The 16,258-nt window shown below is 48.8% G+C and overlaps 1 protein-coding gene across 1 annotated transcript; it reads right to left on the reverse strand.

Annotated features, from left to right (window-relative positions):
- Nucleotides 1-420: 420 nt before the first annotated feature.
- Nucleotides 421-12,054, reverse strand: LOC138799051 (uncharacterized). The gene is made up of 3 exons (XM_069979794.1): nucleotides 11,968-12,054; nucleotides 676-1,093; nucleotides 421-545 (listed from the first exon to the last, which is right to left on the reverse strand). Exons 1-3 carry the CDS (start codon nucleotides 12,052-12,054, stop codon nucleotides 421-423), a joined length of 630 nt encoding a protein of 209 aa, XP_069835895.1.
- Nucleotides 12,055-16,258: the final 4,204 nt, after the last annotated feature.

Raw genomic sequence — 16,258 nt, forward strand, 5'->3', positions numbered from 1 at the left:
TGAATGTGATTAAGAATTACCAACCTTGTTTTGTTGGTCTTCTTGAAACACATTTGGTTGGAGAAACAGTGGCTAAAACGCATAGACCCTGTTGGGGTGCACAGTACCATGCGACCTTCTCTAATTATGCCAGGGGGGTATCGGTTCTGGTCCATAGGCGGATTAAGTGGGTGTTGTTGGATCAGCTGATGGATAAGGAGGGGAGATTTATTTGCTGCATTGTCAGGTTGAGGGGTTGGAGTGTACCCTGGCTTTTGTATATATCCCCCCCCCCCCTTTCAGCTCAGAGGTTCTTGAATTGGTCTTCATGTATGCTAACAGATTTAATGGGTGCCCGTTATTGATCTCTGGCGATCTTAATGTAGTTGCTTGCGAAAAGGTTGACTGTTTTAGGGTTTCTACTCCTGTTCGGGGCGTCGGTCATTCCCCCCTCCCCCTTTTGCTGACCGACATGTGGTGGGTGAGGGATCCGGAAGCTAGGGCCTTCTCTTGCTGGAATAAAACAAGTAACACGCAGTCCAGGATTGACATGGCCTTGGTCAACACTAAAAGGATTAAATGGGTTCACGATATAAAATATTTGCCTTAAAAAAAAAAACACATAAAGGCACGATGCTTGAGCTCATCCTCATGGCTTTCTTCTTGAGGGCTAATTGTCCTGTGGCTTCTCCTCACCTGTGGACTCTTTAGTGTGTGGCTTCTCCTCACCTGTGGACTCTTTAGTATGTGGCTTCTCCTCACCTGTGGACTCTTTAGTATGTGGCTTCTCCTCACCTGTGGACTCTTTAGTATGTGGCTTCTCCTCACCTGTGGACTCTTTAGTATGTGGCTTCTCCTCACCTGTGGACTCTTTAGTATGTGGCTTCTCCTCACCTGTGGACTCTTTAGTATGTGGCTTCTCCTCACCTGTGGACTCTTTAGTATGTGGCTTCTCCTCACCTGTGGACTCTTTAGTATGTGGCTTCTCCTCACCTGTGGACTCTTTAGTATGTGGCTTCTCCTCACCTGTGGACTCTTTAGTATGTGGCTTCTCCTCACCTGTGGACTCTTTAGTATGTGGCTTCTCCTCACCTGTGGACTCTTCCGTACGCCTCTGTGTTGTGGTGTTCCTCTGTTATTCCTCCTGTCAGATCTGATTGGACATAATAACATATAATAGTGGCATTAAATGGGGTTTGGTGCAAATTTGCTTCTGAAAATGTTGATGTAGAAAATCCAGAGCAATTCCTCGTGTTATGTCAGATTTATGTGCTGAAAAATTCTTCAGAAAAATTTGTGTGGAATGGACTGACTGTATCCCCAGGCTTGTCATTTATATTAAGGACGTGTGTGATTTCCCCACTAACTGGCTTCAGTCATTGCCCCCGGTCATTGCCCCCCAGTCATTGTTCCCAATCATTGCCCTCCGGTCATTGTGCCCCAACCCCCCCCCCCCCACCACCACCCGGTCATTGTCTCCTGTCATTGTCCCCCCCCCCTTCCCCTCCGGTCATTGTCTCCAGTCATTGCCCCCTGGTCATTGTTTCCAGTCACTGCCCCCCGGACATTGTTTCCAGTCATTGTCTCCAGTCATTGTCAACCACCACCCCCCCCGGTCATTGTCTCCTGTAATTGTCCCCCCCCCCTTCCCCTCCGGTCATTGCTCCCCGATCATTGTCCCCCCGGTCATTGTCTCCAGTCATTGCTCCCCGGTCATTGTCCCCCCGGTCATTGTCTCCAGTCATTGCCCCCCGGTCATTGTCTCCAGTCATTGTCCCCCCGGTCATTGTCTCCTGTCATTGTCCCCCCCCCCTTCCCCTGGTCATTGTTTCCAGTCATTGTCTCCAGTCATTGCTCCCCGGTCATTGTCCCCCCGGTCATTGTCTCCAGTCATTGCCCCCCGGTTATTGTCTCCAGTCATTGCCCCCCGGTCATTGTCCCCCAGTCTTTGTCCTCGGTCATTGTGTTCAATCACTGCCCCCCGTGATAGCAAATGGCAGAAATGGTGATAAAATAGTGGCAGCCGCTTTCACGTTCAGGACTTTGACCTCATAATAAGCCACATAAGGATCTCTGTGCCATCACTGTGTTCCTGAAGGGGTTAATCAAAGAGGTACGTGCCGGCTGTCTTGTATATAGGAGAGACTCTTCTACAGGTATTATATCCTCATATATTACACCTGCCGTCCCTGGTGATTATTAGACAGGGAAGGTCGGGCGCTGCGCACGTCACATTGTATTGATCAGACAAGCAGCTTGTACAGGTCACAGGTCACCGACACCAGATTTATCACCAACACTGAGCTGGAAGACACCACCTGCAATGGAATGTGTTAATACATGGTAGAGATTGGTGAACCACGTCTGCATCTAACATTTACCTTAACGACCGCGGGCGTAAGTGTACGCCCCCAAAACCCGTGCCTTAACACAAACGGACGTACATTTACGCCCGCGGTTTCCCCGATCGCTGCGTGTACACACGCAGCGATCGGGGAAGATGGCCTGCTATAATGTATAGCAGGCCATCCTAGCTTGTCGGCACGGGGGGTGGTTAACTCCCCCCGTGCTGACGATCGCTGCTATTGGCTGATCAATTCAGAGGACGGCACCGACCGCCATTACTGTTAAAAGTAATGGTGGCCAAGGTGCCACGTCCCGATCGCCGTGATCGGCTGTCCGGGACCGTCCGGCCGATCACTGCGATATAAGTCTCCAAAAAGTGTTAAATACCTGCTGGGGACACCTCAGCTAGGTAGCTGAGGTGTCCCCAGCAGGTATTGGCACATACTCACCTGATCCCGGTGTCCCGATCGCTTCTTCCGGGTCCCGATCGCGTCCTCTTCTTCGTTGCGTCTTCGGATACTTCCGCCGGTCCCGGCTTCAGCTCCTCTCGGCTCCCATCGGCAATTTCCGGAATTCGGGACCTACTGCCCCCTAGCCCCCTTGCTATAGGGTTGAAGAAAGGTGTTTTTTTTTTGTTTTTTTCTTCAAATTTTTTTCCTTTTTTTTTTTTTAGTTTCCGAACCCTATCGCCGCTGAGTGCTGATCAGCATCGCACGTAAGTGCGCCGCTGATCAGCAACTCCTCCTTTTTGGCGTAGGGTGTTTTTTTTTCTATATCCTACAGCCACAGTCTGCTGATAAGTACCGCACATAAGTGCGGCATTTATCAGCAACTCCTTTGTTGGCGTAGGTTTTTTTTTTATACTTAATGTTAAAAAGACACGTAAAAAACACTATTACACTACACGAAATAAAGTTTTACACTACACCACTACACATTTACATACCCCATATACTAATCCCCATATAAAAATGGCCCCCAGGGTGTTTTCGGCGTCAGAGGGATACGTTATTATTACCTCCGACACCGAAACAGCCAGTGAGGATGAATGGGGGGATCCTTCTTTCCTCCATTCATCCTCATCATCCTCATCATCCAGTGACGTATTTGGGGGTAGCGTAGTGTACGCTGCCCCCCAGACACGTCTTTTCCGCCAGTACCGTCCCAATAAGAGATCACGGTATGGCGTTAAATTCTACAAACTCTGTGACAGTACCTCAGGGTACACTTACAGATTTAGGGTCGGTGCACACTGTGGAATGGCGAAGGATTGTGCATTCCGCAGCTGGCACCCGCCGGCGGACTGATGCGGGCGCTCGTCTCCGCCCGTGTCATAGACTCCATTCTATGCACGGGCAGATTCCGTCGTCCGTCCAAAGAATGAACACGTTCATTCTTTGGACAGGGGGCGGAATCCGCCTGTGCATAGAATGGAGTGTGACACGAACGGAGACGCGCGCCCGCATTAGTCCGCCGGCGGGTGCCAGCTGCGGAATGCACAAAGGGTTATCCTTCGCCATTCTGCAGTGTGCACGTACCCTTAGAGTGTATGAAGGAAGGGACACCCGAATCCAGCCCCCAGATGCCCCCTCCCCCCATCCTCGGAGTTAGTGGGGAGATCGTCCGGGAACTGATCTTCCCACTGCTGGATAAAGGTTACCACCCATACGGGGATGACTTTTATATCAGCACCCCCTCTTCCGGTCCCTCGCTGCCTGAGCTACTGTAGCTTGCAGCACGATCCGAACATATCAGAAGCAGTAATAGCGCCCTAATATTTAGCAGCCATGGAGCGGACCCAGCGCTTCTGGATATGAAGGACCCCGTATCGCACCAGGACAACATTTTCCAGGTGACGTCCCCCACACTGGAAAACAGGAGACCCCAGAAGAAGTGCAGAGTGTGGCGTAACGGGGGGATCAGGAAGGACACCATTTACCAGTGTGACACCTGTCCTGATCACCCCGGCCTCTGCATACTGGATCGCTCCAAGGCGCACCACACGTCATTGGGGTTCTACATATTCTAAATTCTGTCCCTTATTCCTATTTCAGGGGTCACGTTGGTCCAGGGATTGTTCTCATCGCCATTATGGAGTCGGGAAGGAATTTTTCCCCTGTGATGAGGCTACTGTCGTCTGCCTCACGAGGGTTTTTTTTGCCTTTCTCTGGATCAACACAGGTTGAGTTTGATGGACACCTGTCATTTTCAACCTTATAAACTAATAATTGTTCTAATACCCCCAAATAAATTAGAATTGTCCCTTTTCCCCAACTAAGTAGGTATGGCCGCCATTCCCATTAGAGGATGCCATGATGCAATTACAAAGCCTCTGTGCGGCCAGGACAGTAGAAGCCCCCCACAAGTGACCCCATTCTGGAAACCACACCCCATAAGGAATCTAACAAGGGGGGCAGCGGGTATATGGCCCCCTGGTGACGGCCACATTTGTGCCGTGAAAATGAAAAAAATGGTATTTAAAATTTTTACGGCTCCATAAGTGCCTGTCGCCAGTGGGGTCCATATGCTCACTGTACCCCTTGTGAGATTCCTTATGGGGTGTAATTTCCAGAATGGAGTCACTTGTGGGGGGTTTCTACTGTCTTGGCAGCACAGGGGCTGTGTAATTGCCACATGGCCTCCATCCTTCATTCCAGCCTCTAAATGGCGCTCTGTCCTTTTGGTCGCTTGCCCTGTGCCCTTACCCCACATGTGGACATAATGTGCCATATTTTCCTACTCAGGGGAAATTACCCTACACGGTTTGCGTTCATTTTCTTTTTTAACCCCTTGTGGAAATTGAAAAAATCAAGGCTAGACCAACATTTAATGTAAATTTCTTTTTCATTTTTACACTAAATGATTGATCTTGATTTTTTCATTTTCACAAGGGGTTAAAAGATAAAAAAAAAAACACAATGTGTAGAGCAATTTCCCCTGAGTTCAGAAATACCCCACATGTGGACATAAAGCGCCATGCGGGTGCAGGGTAAGCCTCCAAAGGGAAGGAGCGCCATTTGGCTTTTGGAGGCTGGAATGGATTTCGAGGGCCTTGTTGCATGTAAAAGGCCCCTGTGTTGCCAAGACAGCTGAAACCCCCCACAAGTGACCCCATTATGGAAACTACACCCCTCAGGGAATGTAACAAGGGGTGTAGTGAGCATATGGACCCCACTGGTGACGGGCACAAATGTGGAACAATGTGGCGTGAAAATGAAATATTAAATTTTTTACACTATAATGTTGGTCTAGCCTTAAATTTTTCATTTTCACAAGGGGTTAAAAGAGAAAAAAACCACACAAAATGTGTAGAGCAATTTCCCCTGAGTCCGTAAATACCCCACATGTGGACATAAAGCGCCATGTGGGCGCAGGGCAAGCCTCCGAAGGGAAGGAGCGCCATTTGGATTTTAGAGGTTGGATTTGGCTAGAATGGATGATGAACGCCATGTCGCATTTACAGAGCCCTCGTGCTGCCAAAACAGTGGAAACCCCCACAAGTGACCCCATTCTGGAAACTAAATCCCTCAAGGAATCTAACAAGGGGTGCAATGAGGATATGGACCCCTTGATGACGGGCACATTTGTGACGTGAAAGTGAAAAAATGAAAATTTTCACTTTCACGTCACATTGTTCCACATTTGTGCCCATCACCAGTGGGGTCCATGTGCTCACTGCAACCCTTGTTAGATTCCTTGAGGGGTGTAGTTTCCAGAATGGGGTCACTTGTGGGGGGTTTCCAGTGTCTTGGCAGCACGAGGGATCTGTAAATGCGACTTGGCCCTTGAAATCCATTCCAGTGAAATCCAGCTTCCAAAAGCCAATTGGCGCTCCTTCCCTTTGGAGGCTCGTCCTGCGCCCACATGGCGCTTTATGTCCACATGTGGGTTATTTCTGCACTTGGGAGAAACTGCGCTACATGTTTTTTGGGTTGTTATTCCTTTTATCCCTTTGTGAAAATGAAAAATTGAAGGCTAGAACAACATTTTAGTGTAAAAAAATAAATTTTTCTTTTTTCACGCCATATTGTTCTGAAAATCTGTGAAGCACCTGTGGGGTCCAGATGCTCACCGCACCCCTTGTTACATTCCTTGAGGGGAGTAGTTTTCTAAATGGTGTCCCTTTAGGGGTGTTTTTTAGGTTTTGGCACCCCAGAGCCTCTGCCAACCTGAAGTGGTACAGTCAGAAATGACCAAATATAACGGAGCCATTGAAATTCACTAGGCGCTCCTTTGTATCTGAGGCTTGTGGTTGTGTCAAATAGCGCAATAGGGCCACATATGGGGTATTTTTATAAACTGCAGAAATGGGGCAATCAATATTGGGGGGCATTTCTCTGGTAATAGGTTTACAATTATGGAAGATATTGGATTACAAGAAAATCTGCACAGAAAATTAAAATTTTCTAATTTCTTACATACTTAGCTTTTATTTCTGTGACTCCACTAAAGGGTTAAAAAACTTTCTGGATGTGCTTTTGCAGAGTTTGGGGGGTGCAGTTTCTGAAATGGGGTGCTTTGTGGGGCTTTCTAACATACAGGCCCCTCAAATACACTTTAAACCTGAACAGGTCCCTAAAAATATCTGATTTTGAAATTTTACTTAAAAATTTGGAAATTTGCTGCTAATGTTTTAAGCTTCCTATTGTCTAAAAAAAATGAAATATAGTTTAATAAATGCCGCCAACATAAAGTAGACATGTTGCTAATGCTATTTAATATATAATTTATGTGGCATAACCATTTTCTGTATAAGCAGAAAAATTTTTAAAGTTGGAAAAATGCAATTTTGAAAAATTTTTCACGTTATTTTGGATTTTTTCATAAAGATTTGTTATAAGTATCGACTCCATTTTACCAGAAACGTGAAGTACAATATGTCACGAGAAAACAATCTCAGAATCAGCCAGATAGGTAAAAGCATCCCGAAGTTATTAATGAATAAAGTGACACAGGTCAAATTCATAAAATTTGCCTCAGTCCTTAAGGCCATTTTAGGCCCGGTCCTTAAGGGGTTAAAGGGGTTATTCAGCACCACATGGTTTGTTTTCACTGGGCAAAAAGTCGCATGAACACCCAGTGATGGCTTGTACAGCTGTCCCCGCACAATGGTTGCATCTTGTTAAAGATGACTGAGCTGTCCGCCCGTATAATAAGCCCCTTCTCGGTACTAGCAGCTCATATAAACGTGCCGGCTATCCACCCTTCTTCCCACCCTCTCACTCCCTATGCTGTCACTCACTGTGCTCTCACAGCACTCTCCCTGCACTCACTCATCACACACTCACTTCCTGTGCGCTCACTCCCTGCACTCACTCATCACTCACTCACTTCCTGTGTGCACACTCAATGCACACTCACTCATCACACACTTCCTGTGCGCTCACTCCCTGCACTCACTCATCACACTCACTTCGTGCGCTCACTCCCTGCACTCACTCATCACACACTCACTTCCTGCGCTCTCACTCCCTGCACTCACTCATCACACACTCACTTCCTGCGCTCTCACTCATCACACACTCACTTCCTGCGCTCTCACTCATCACACACTCACTTCCTGCGCTCTCACTCATCACACACTCACTTCCTGCGCTCTCACTCCCTGCACTCACTCATCACACACTCACTTCCTGCGCTCTCACTCCCTGCACTCACTCATCACACACTCACTTCCTGCGCTCTCACTCCCTGCACTCACTCATCACACACTCACTTCCTGCGCTCTCACTCCCTGCACTCACTCATCACACACTCACTTCCTGCGCTCTCACTCCCTGCACTCACTCATCACACACTCACTTCCTGCGCTCTCACTCCCTGCACTCACTCATCACACACTCACTTCCTGCGCTCTCACTCATCACACACTCACTTCCTGCGCTCTCACTCATCACACACTCACTCATCACACACTCACTTCCTGCGCTCTCACTCCCTGCACTCACTCATCACACACTCACTTCCTGCGCTCTCACTCCCTGCACTCACTCATCACACACTCACTTCCTGCGCTCTCACTCCCTGCACTCACTCATCACACACTCACTTCCTGCGCTCTCACTCCCTGCACTCACTCATCACACACTCACTTCCTGCGCTCTCACTCATCACACACTCACTCATCACACACTCACTTCCTGCGCTCTCACTCCCTGCACTCACTCATCACACACTCACTTCCTGCGCTCTCACTCCCTGCACTCACTCATCACACACTCACTTCCTGCGCTCTCACTCCCTGCACTCACTTCCTGTGCACCATGCTCTCATTCCCTACGCTCTCATCGTGCTCTCATTCCCTACGCTCTCATCGTGCTCTCTGTCATCCCACTCGCATCCCCTGCTCTCACCCCCTGCGCTCTTATTCCCTGCATACTCACTCTTTCCGTTTGCTCTCACCCCCTGCGCTCTTATTCCCTGCATACTCACTCTTTCCGTTTGCTCTCACCCCTCTGCGCTCGCTCTGTCAGGTCCCCTGATTTATAGCAGCCGGCGGTCAATGCAGAGCTGATAAATTGGGATAGATCTGCAGCGTTACTCCCGTTCATGCCGATCGGCTCTTCAATCATTTACCAGCTGTTCATGTGAGGGGAGAACTTTGTGTGCAGAGATTCCCAGAGAATCCGTCATCAGAATACAGGTCATACGGACAGAAGGATACAGGTCATACGGATAGAGAGATACAGGTCACACGGATAGAGGGATACAGGTCACACGGATAGAGGGATACAGGTCACACGGATAGAGGGATACAGGTCACACGGATAGAGGGATACAGGTCACACGGATAGAGGGATACAGGTCACACGGATAGAGGGATACAGGTCACACGGATAGAGGGATACAGGTCACACGGATAGAGAGATACCGGTCACACGGATAGAGGGATACAGGTCACACGGATAGAGGGATACAGGTCACACGGAAAGAGGGATACAGGTCACACGGAAAGAGGGATACAGGTCACACGGAAAGAGGGATACAGGTCACACGGAAAGAGGGATACAGGTCACACGGACAGAGGGATACAGGTCACACGGATAGAGGGATACAGGTCACACGGATAGAGAGATACAGGTCACACGGACAGAGGGATACAGGTCACACGGACAGAGGGATACAGGTCACACGGACAGAGGGATACCGGTCACACGGATAGAGGGATACAGGTCACACGGATAGAGAGATACCGGTCATACAGATAGAGGGATACAGGTTTCTCAGACGTTCCCACTCCCCAGTCCGTAATCCGGTGCATTGCCCCCTCTGACATCAGTGACAGCTTGCCGTCTTTATGGATGAGGCTCTTTATTCTCTCTGGTAAAGCCGCCCATTCTTCTTAGCCAAAATAATAATAATTGTATTTATATAGCGCCAACAGATTCCACAGCACTTTACAATTCTGAGGGGACATATATAGAGAAAGATCAGACATTACAGAGATATACATATAATCATCCATACATGAGGAGTGCGGGAGGAGGAGACATCAGTGTAGTGACTGGTACAGGAGGAGGAGGAGACATCAGTGTAGTGACTGGTACAGGAGGAGGAGGAGACATCAGTGTAGTGACTGGTACAGGAGGAGGAGGAGACATCAGTGTAGTGACTGGTACAGGAGGAGGAGGAGACATCAGTGTAGTGACTGGTACAGGAGGAGGAGACATCAGTGTAGTGACTGGTACAGGAGCAGGAGGAGACATCAGTGTAGTGACTGGTACAGGGGGGAGGAGACATCAGTGTAGTGACTGGTACAGGAGGAGGAGGAGACATCAGTGTAGTGACTGGTACAGGAGGAGGAGGAGACATCAGTGTAGTCACTGGTACAGGAGGAGACATCAGTGTAGTGACTGGTACAGGGGGAGGAGACATCAGTGTAGTGACTGGTACAGGAGGAGGAGGAGACATCAGTGTAGTGACTGGTACAGGGGGAGGAGACATCAGTGTAGTGACTGGTACAGGAGCAGGAGGAGACATCAGTGTAGTGACTGGTACAGGGGGAGGAGACATCAGTGTAGTGACTGGTACAGGAGGAGACATCAGTGTAGTGACTGGTACAGGAGGAGGAGGAGACATCAGTGTAGTGACTGGTACAGGAGGAGATGTCAGTGTAGTGACTGGTACAGGAGGAGGAGACATCAGTGTAGTGACTGGTACAGGAGGAGGAGACATCAGTGTAGTGACTGGTACAGGAGAAGGAGACGTCAGTGTAGTGACTGGTACAGGGGGAGGAGACATCAGTGTAGTGACTGGTACAGGAGGAGGAGGAGACATCAGTGTAGTGACTGGTACAGGGGGAGGAGACATCAGTGTAGTGACTGGTACAGGAGGAGGAGGAGACATCAGTGTAGTGACTGGTACAGGAGGAGACATCAGTGTAGTGACTGGTACAGGAGGAGGAGACATCAGTGTAGTGACTGGTACAGGAGGAGGAGGAGGAGGAGACATCAGTGTAGTGACTGGTACAGGAGGAGGAGGAGACATCAGTGTAGTGACTGGTACAGGAGCAGGAGGAGACATCAGTGTAGTGACTGGTACAGGGGGGAGGAGACATCAGTGTAGTGACTGGTACAGGAGGAGGAGGAGACATCAGTGTAGTGACTGGTACAGGAGGAGAAGACATCAGTGTAGTGACTGGTACAGGAGGAGGAGACATCAGTGTAGTGACTGGTACAGGAGGAGGAGGAGACATCAGTGTAGTGACTGGTAGAGGAGGAGGAGACATCGGTGTAGTGACTGGTACAGGAGGAGGAGACATCAGTGTAGTGACTGGTACAGGAGGAGGAGGAGGAGACATCAGTATAGTGACTGGTACAGGAGAAGGAGGAGACATCAGTGTAGTGACTGGTACAGGAGAAGGAGGAGACATCAGTGTAGTGACTGGTACAGGAGAAGGAGGAGACATCAGTGTAGTGACTGGTACAGGAGGAGGAGACATCAGTGTAGTGACTGGTACAGGAGGAGGAGACATCAGTGTAGTGACTGGTACAGGAGGAGGAGGAGACATCAGTGTAGTGACTGGTACAGGAGGAGGAGACATCAGTGTAGTGACTGGTACAGGAGGAGGAGGAGACATCAGTGTAGTGACTGGTACAGGAGGAGGAGACATCAGTGTAGTGACTGGTACAGGAGGAGGAGGAGGAGACATCAGTATAGTGACTCGGTTACATCGTAACCCCTGATTCTGTACAAATGGACTCTAAAAAGTTTTTGGCAGTTGTAGAATGGGTCAGACCTACTACCCTGAAAGAAATCCAAAAATTCCTAGGTTTTGCTAATTTTTACAGAAAATGTATTCGTAATTTCACTCTGATAGTCAAACCTCTTAACAAAAAAAGCAACTGACCCCCTCCTTTTGACACCAGAGGCCGAACAAGCCTTCAAAAATTTTTTAAAAAAGTTTCTCAGTCCCAGTGCTTGTACACCCTGATAGGGGAATGAGGTTCTCCACTTTTGAGGTCAATTATGACATAGGGAACCGAGAGTTGTTGGCCATCAAGTGAGCCTTCGAGGAGTTGTGGCCCTTCCTGGAGGGAGCTCCGTGCCAAGTTACAGTCCTAACTGACCATAAAAATCTCCTGCACTTTGATAAGGCAAAAAGGTTGAGCCCAGGTCAGGTAGCTTGGCCTTATACTTTACCAGGTTCATTTTTAAGGTTACATGTTGTCCAGGGTCCAAAATGTGAAGGCTGATGCCTTGTCTAGGAGTTTTGGTGTCATTGTCCATTTTAGAATCACAGAACCTTGGACCCGTAAATTTACCTTCTGATAATCTGTTTGTACGTCATATACTTTGACTACATGGTATTTCAGTGAACATTGTGTCAGAGAGGGGTCTACAATTTGTGTAAAGGTTGAGGAGGCCATTCTGTGACAAATTGGGGATTAGATTGTCTTTCTCGTCTGTCTTCCATCCAGAGACTAAGTATTCCACAGTAACGATAATCGGCCGGATCGGCCCCATTTTTCCCGATTTGGCCGATTATCGTTCAGTGAAATAGAGAGAACGATCAGCCGATGATCGTGTCATCGGCTGATCGTTCATTTAGGGCCAGACCTAAAATCATCGTTCCCCCACCGCGCATTGCTACGGTTGAATAACGGTGTGCGGCGGGCGACCGACGATTTGACAAGCAGCAGCAGCAGTAATACATTACCTGTCCTATCAACGGGTCTCGGGCCGGAGCTGAAGCACAGGAGGCGGGCTGGCCCACTCCCAGTGTGGGGAATCCCCCGCCCCCGTATGACGCGGCTCCATTGATTCTAATGAAGCCGCGTCATAGAGGGGAGGGAATTCCCAAGACCCGTTGATAGAACGGCGACATACACGGGAATCGGGGCGCGGTTCAAAAAACGGACTGCGGCACCTTACATACATCCCCTTTAAATCTGTTTAATAGCTGCTGTGTTGTATTACTGTCTACTCTGTGTATAACAGTATATTAGCTACAGAATACCTGGGTGGGGTACGTCTTGTAGTTTCTGGGCAGTGGGTGGGCATACTTCTAGCATAGGCAGGAGTCCTGAGCAGAAAAGGGTGGCCTCCCATAGATTACAGTACTGTGGTAGGTTTCAGATAGCCTGAATAGTCTGAGGACAGCCCTCAGCATAGACCCATGAGAAAGCAAGTATAGGCCGAGCCAGGGGTTGGTTAAGGAATTACGGTGTGTGGAGTAGTGTGCTGTGACACCCACAAAGGTTATCCCCCCTGTAGTAAGGGACTCCATGTTGGCAAACCCCCGTAGGTAACCCCTGTGGGCAGTCTGAAGGTAACACCCTTGTAGGTAATCCCCCCTGTAGGTAACACCTTTAGTAGGTAATCCCCCCTGTAAGTAACACCTTTGTAGGTAATCCCCCCTGTAGGTAACACCTTTGTAGGTAATCCCCCCTGTAAGTAACACCTTTTGTAGGTAATCCCCCCTGTAGGTAACACCTTTGTAGGTAATCCCCCCTGTAAGTAACACCTCTGTAGGTAACCCCTGTGGGCAGTCTGAAGGTAACACCCTTGTAGGTAATCCCCCCTGTAGGTAACACCTTTGTAGGTAATCCCCCCTGTAAGTAACACCTTTTGTAGGTAATCCCCCCTGTAAGTAACACCTTTGTAGGTAATCCCCCCTGTAAGTAACACCTTTGTAGGTAATCCCCCCTGTAAGTAACACCTTTGTAGGTAATCCCCCCCTGTAAGTAACACCTTTGTAGGTAATCCCCCCCTGTAAGTAACACCTTTGTAGGTAATCCCCCCCTGTAAGTAACACCTTTGTAGGTAATCCCCCCCTGTAGGTAACACCTTTTGTAGGTAATCCCCCCTGTAGGTAATCCCCCCCTGTAGGTAACACCTTTGTAGGTAATCCCCCCCTGTAGGTAACACCTTTTGTAGGTAATCCCCCCCTGTAGGTAATCCCCCCCTGTAGGTAACACCTTTGTAGGTAATCCCCCCCTGTAGGTAACACCTTTTGTAGGTAATCCCCCCTGTAGGTAACACCTTTGTAGGTAATCCCCCCTGTAGGTAACACCTTTGTAGGTAATCCCCCCTGTAGGTAATCCCCCCTGTAGGTAATCCCACCTGTAGGTATCCCATCCCATCTTTGTGGACTGTCTTGCAGCATCTTCTCTTCCTCCCAACTCTGCAATGGCTTCTCACTCTTATAACCAGAGCAGTTCATTAACAGTAAGCGTTCATCGGGAATGCTTAAAGGGCTGCACCCGGTCCTGTATGGTGGGGATCCCATCTTATTGCCTCTGACCATGATTATTGTGGTGTCTGGAGAGCAGTCAACATGGCCGCCACCTATGGTCCTGCTCTGTGTATCTGGGATCCATAGTTAGACAAAGGAAGGGCCCACATTACAGTCCTCCCCAGCTGGCATCTTTGTATCCAAACATTGGGTATGGCGGCCTCCCCCTCCGCTATCAGATTGGCTCTGTGCAGACTCCAGTGTTTGGAGGAACTTGTTGCCTTGGACACTGGATAAGAGGACAGATACCAGGTGATAAGGTGGTTATGGTGGATGTGTGGGAATCCACACCCAGCACACAACCGCTGCCATATCCAGGGGTAACCAACTAGATAGAGCCCGGTGTGGCCTTCCCAGCATTGTGTGCATGGTCTCTTACATATTTGATTATGGACCTTCGGTCTGTGTGACCTCCTCCTCCTCCTCCTCCAGCTTTGGACTTTCAGTTTTTGTGACTACCGTCTCTATTGCTCCCCTGGCCAGCCCATCTTCCATTACACTCAGTACAATGGCGGTACAATTATTCTGCACATTAGTTACAGCACCAGGGTCCCTGTGAGAGGGTCCTGTTACACACAACAATTATCAGCCGTACTTGGTCGATTACAGGCTGTTCTGGCCAATAGGCGATTTGTGTAATCGCCCATGTAGAAAGGCAACAATCAGCCGACATGCACAATGTCTGTCTGCATGAACCAAAATCCCGATAGCGGTCTGCTGCCCATTGTTTGGTGCTATAGGAGCGGTGGCAGCCGATTGGACAATTCTTAGATCGTTCAGGCAGTCCCTCCCCCCGACCCCCAAGTAGCAAGCGAGGGCTGAGCTGACTGGTCGGTGTTTGCTTACTCCTAAGTATCAGGCCATCTTATATGTCCCTTACACTTATCAGGTCATACGTGTAAAGTTGCATCATTCTGCAGGAGACAGAACAGAAACATATTTACAATTGCTCATAAATTCTGTAAATTTCCGCGACTGTGACAGGCGTCTGATGTGAGGAACCTCAATGGCCGTCAGTACATCCCGTCCTGGGTTTGTTTCTTACATAGACAGCGCCCCTCCCCTGTTCACAGGCTGTGTCTGGTATAGCATTGGGTGGAGCTGTGATATCAGATGTTGCCAGTGGACATGTGTGGCGCTGTTTCTGGAGAAGAATAGGTGTAACGTAACATATCTTGCTGTATATAGGTGGCTTAGAGCCATATGCATCTCGCTGCTCCACGCCATATCCCACCCCCACACACAAGACTGAAACCTCACACAGATCTGTCCTAAAGGGGTCCTCCAGGCTTAGAACAACATAGCCGTTTCTTCCAGAGACAGCACTGCTTTTGTGTCCAGTTTGGTGCAGGTTTTGCAAATCAGTTCCTTTGAAGTAAATAAGCTGAATTACCAAAACCTGCACCCAAACTGGAGATAAGAGCGGGGCTGTTTCTGGAAGAAAGTGGCCATGTTTTTCTAATCCTGTATAACCCCTTTAAGATCATGTAAATGCTATGCCATAGGATTTCATGGGTCGATGAACACCCAGGGCTATAAACCTGTGACTTGTATATGCCCCAGCTCTTTGCGGCAGGATTATGGTCAGCTTCTCATGGGCCATCAGCCGATTACCCTCAGTAAAGTGGCCAATCCCTGAGTGGCTGAAGCCAGGATGATTCTCCTCCTAGACCTAGAGCGGGGTCCCCGAGCACCTCATGCGGTTATACCACACACCCCCTGAGCAACATACTGATGTCTCTGACTGGGTGTGGTGGCTCCATCATACCCGGCGCTCCACTGACCTGAACACCCGAAGGCTAACAGGTGCCCATCATGTGGACACAGCGCAACATTGTTAGTAACACTTCATGGCCATATACTTTTCTATATGCAATGTACATAGTCTTAGACAAGAAGGGGGATATGAGGATTACCCCCCTGCAGGTAGAGGCCCCTGGCCAGTTGCTAGTTTTGCCCTTCCTATAACTTGGTCTTGGGGATGATATTGTGCTGTCTGTACCAATGACCCTCTATCTATACTAATGTTATCTCTATGTCATACAGATGATCACTCCTTTATAGCGGACACTAAAAATATGAGTCCTTGTTTACTTATCTCCAACTTCCTCTTCAAGTTATAACGTCGCTGTCATGAGATCCAGCAACTCGACCTCCACAGTATAAACTGTGGGTGGATGGGAACCACAGCTGGAA

This window comes from Dendropsophus ebraccatus, chromosome 8 (genome assembly GCF_027789765.1).
Source record: "Dendropsophus ebraccatus isolate aDenEbr1 chromosome 8, aDenEbr1.pat, whole genome shotgun sequence".
In the NCBI taxonomy this organism is placed as follows: Eukaryota; Metazoa; Chordata; class Amphibia; order Anura; family Hylidae; genus Dendropsophus; species Dendropsophus ebraccatus.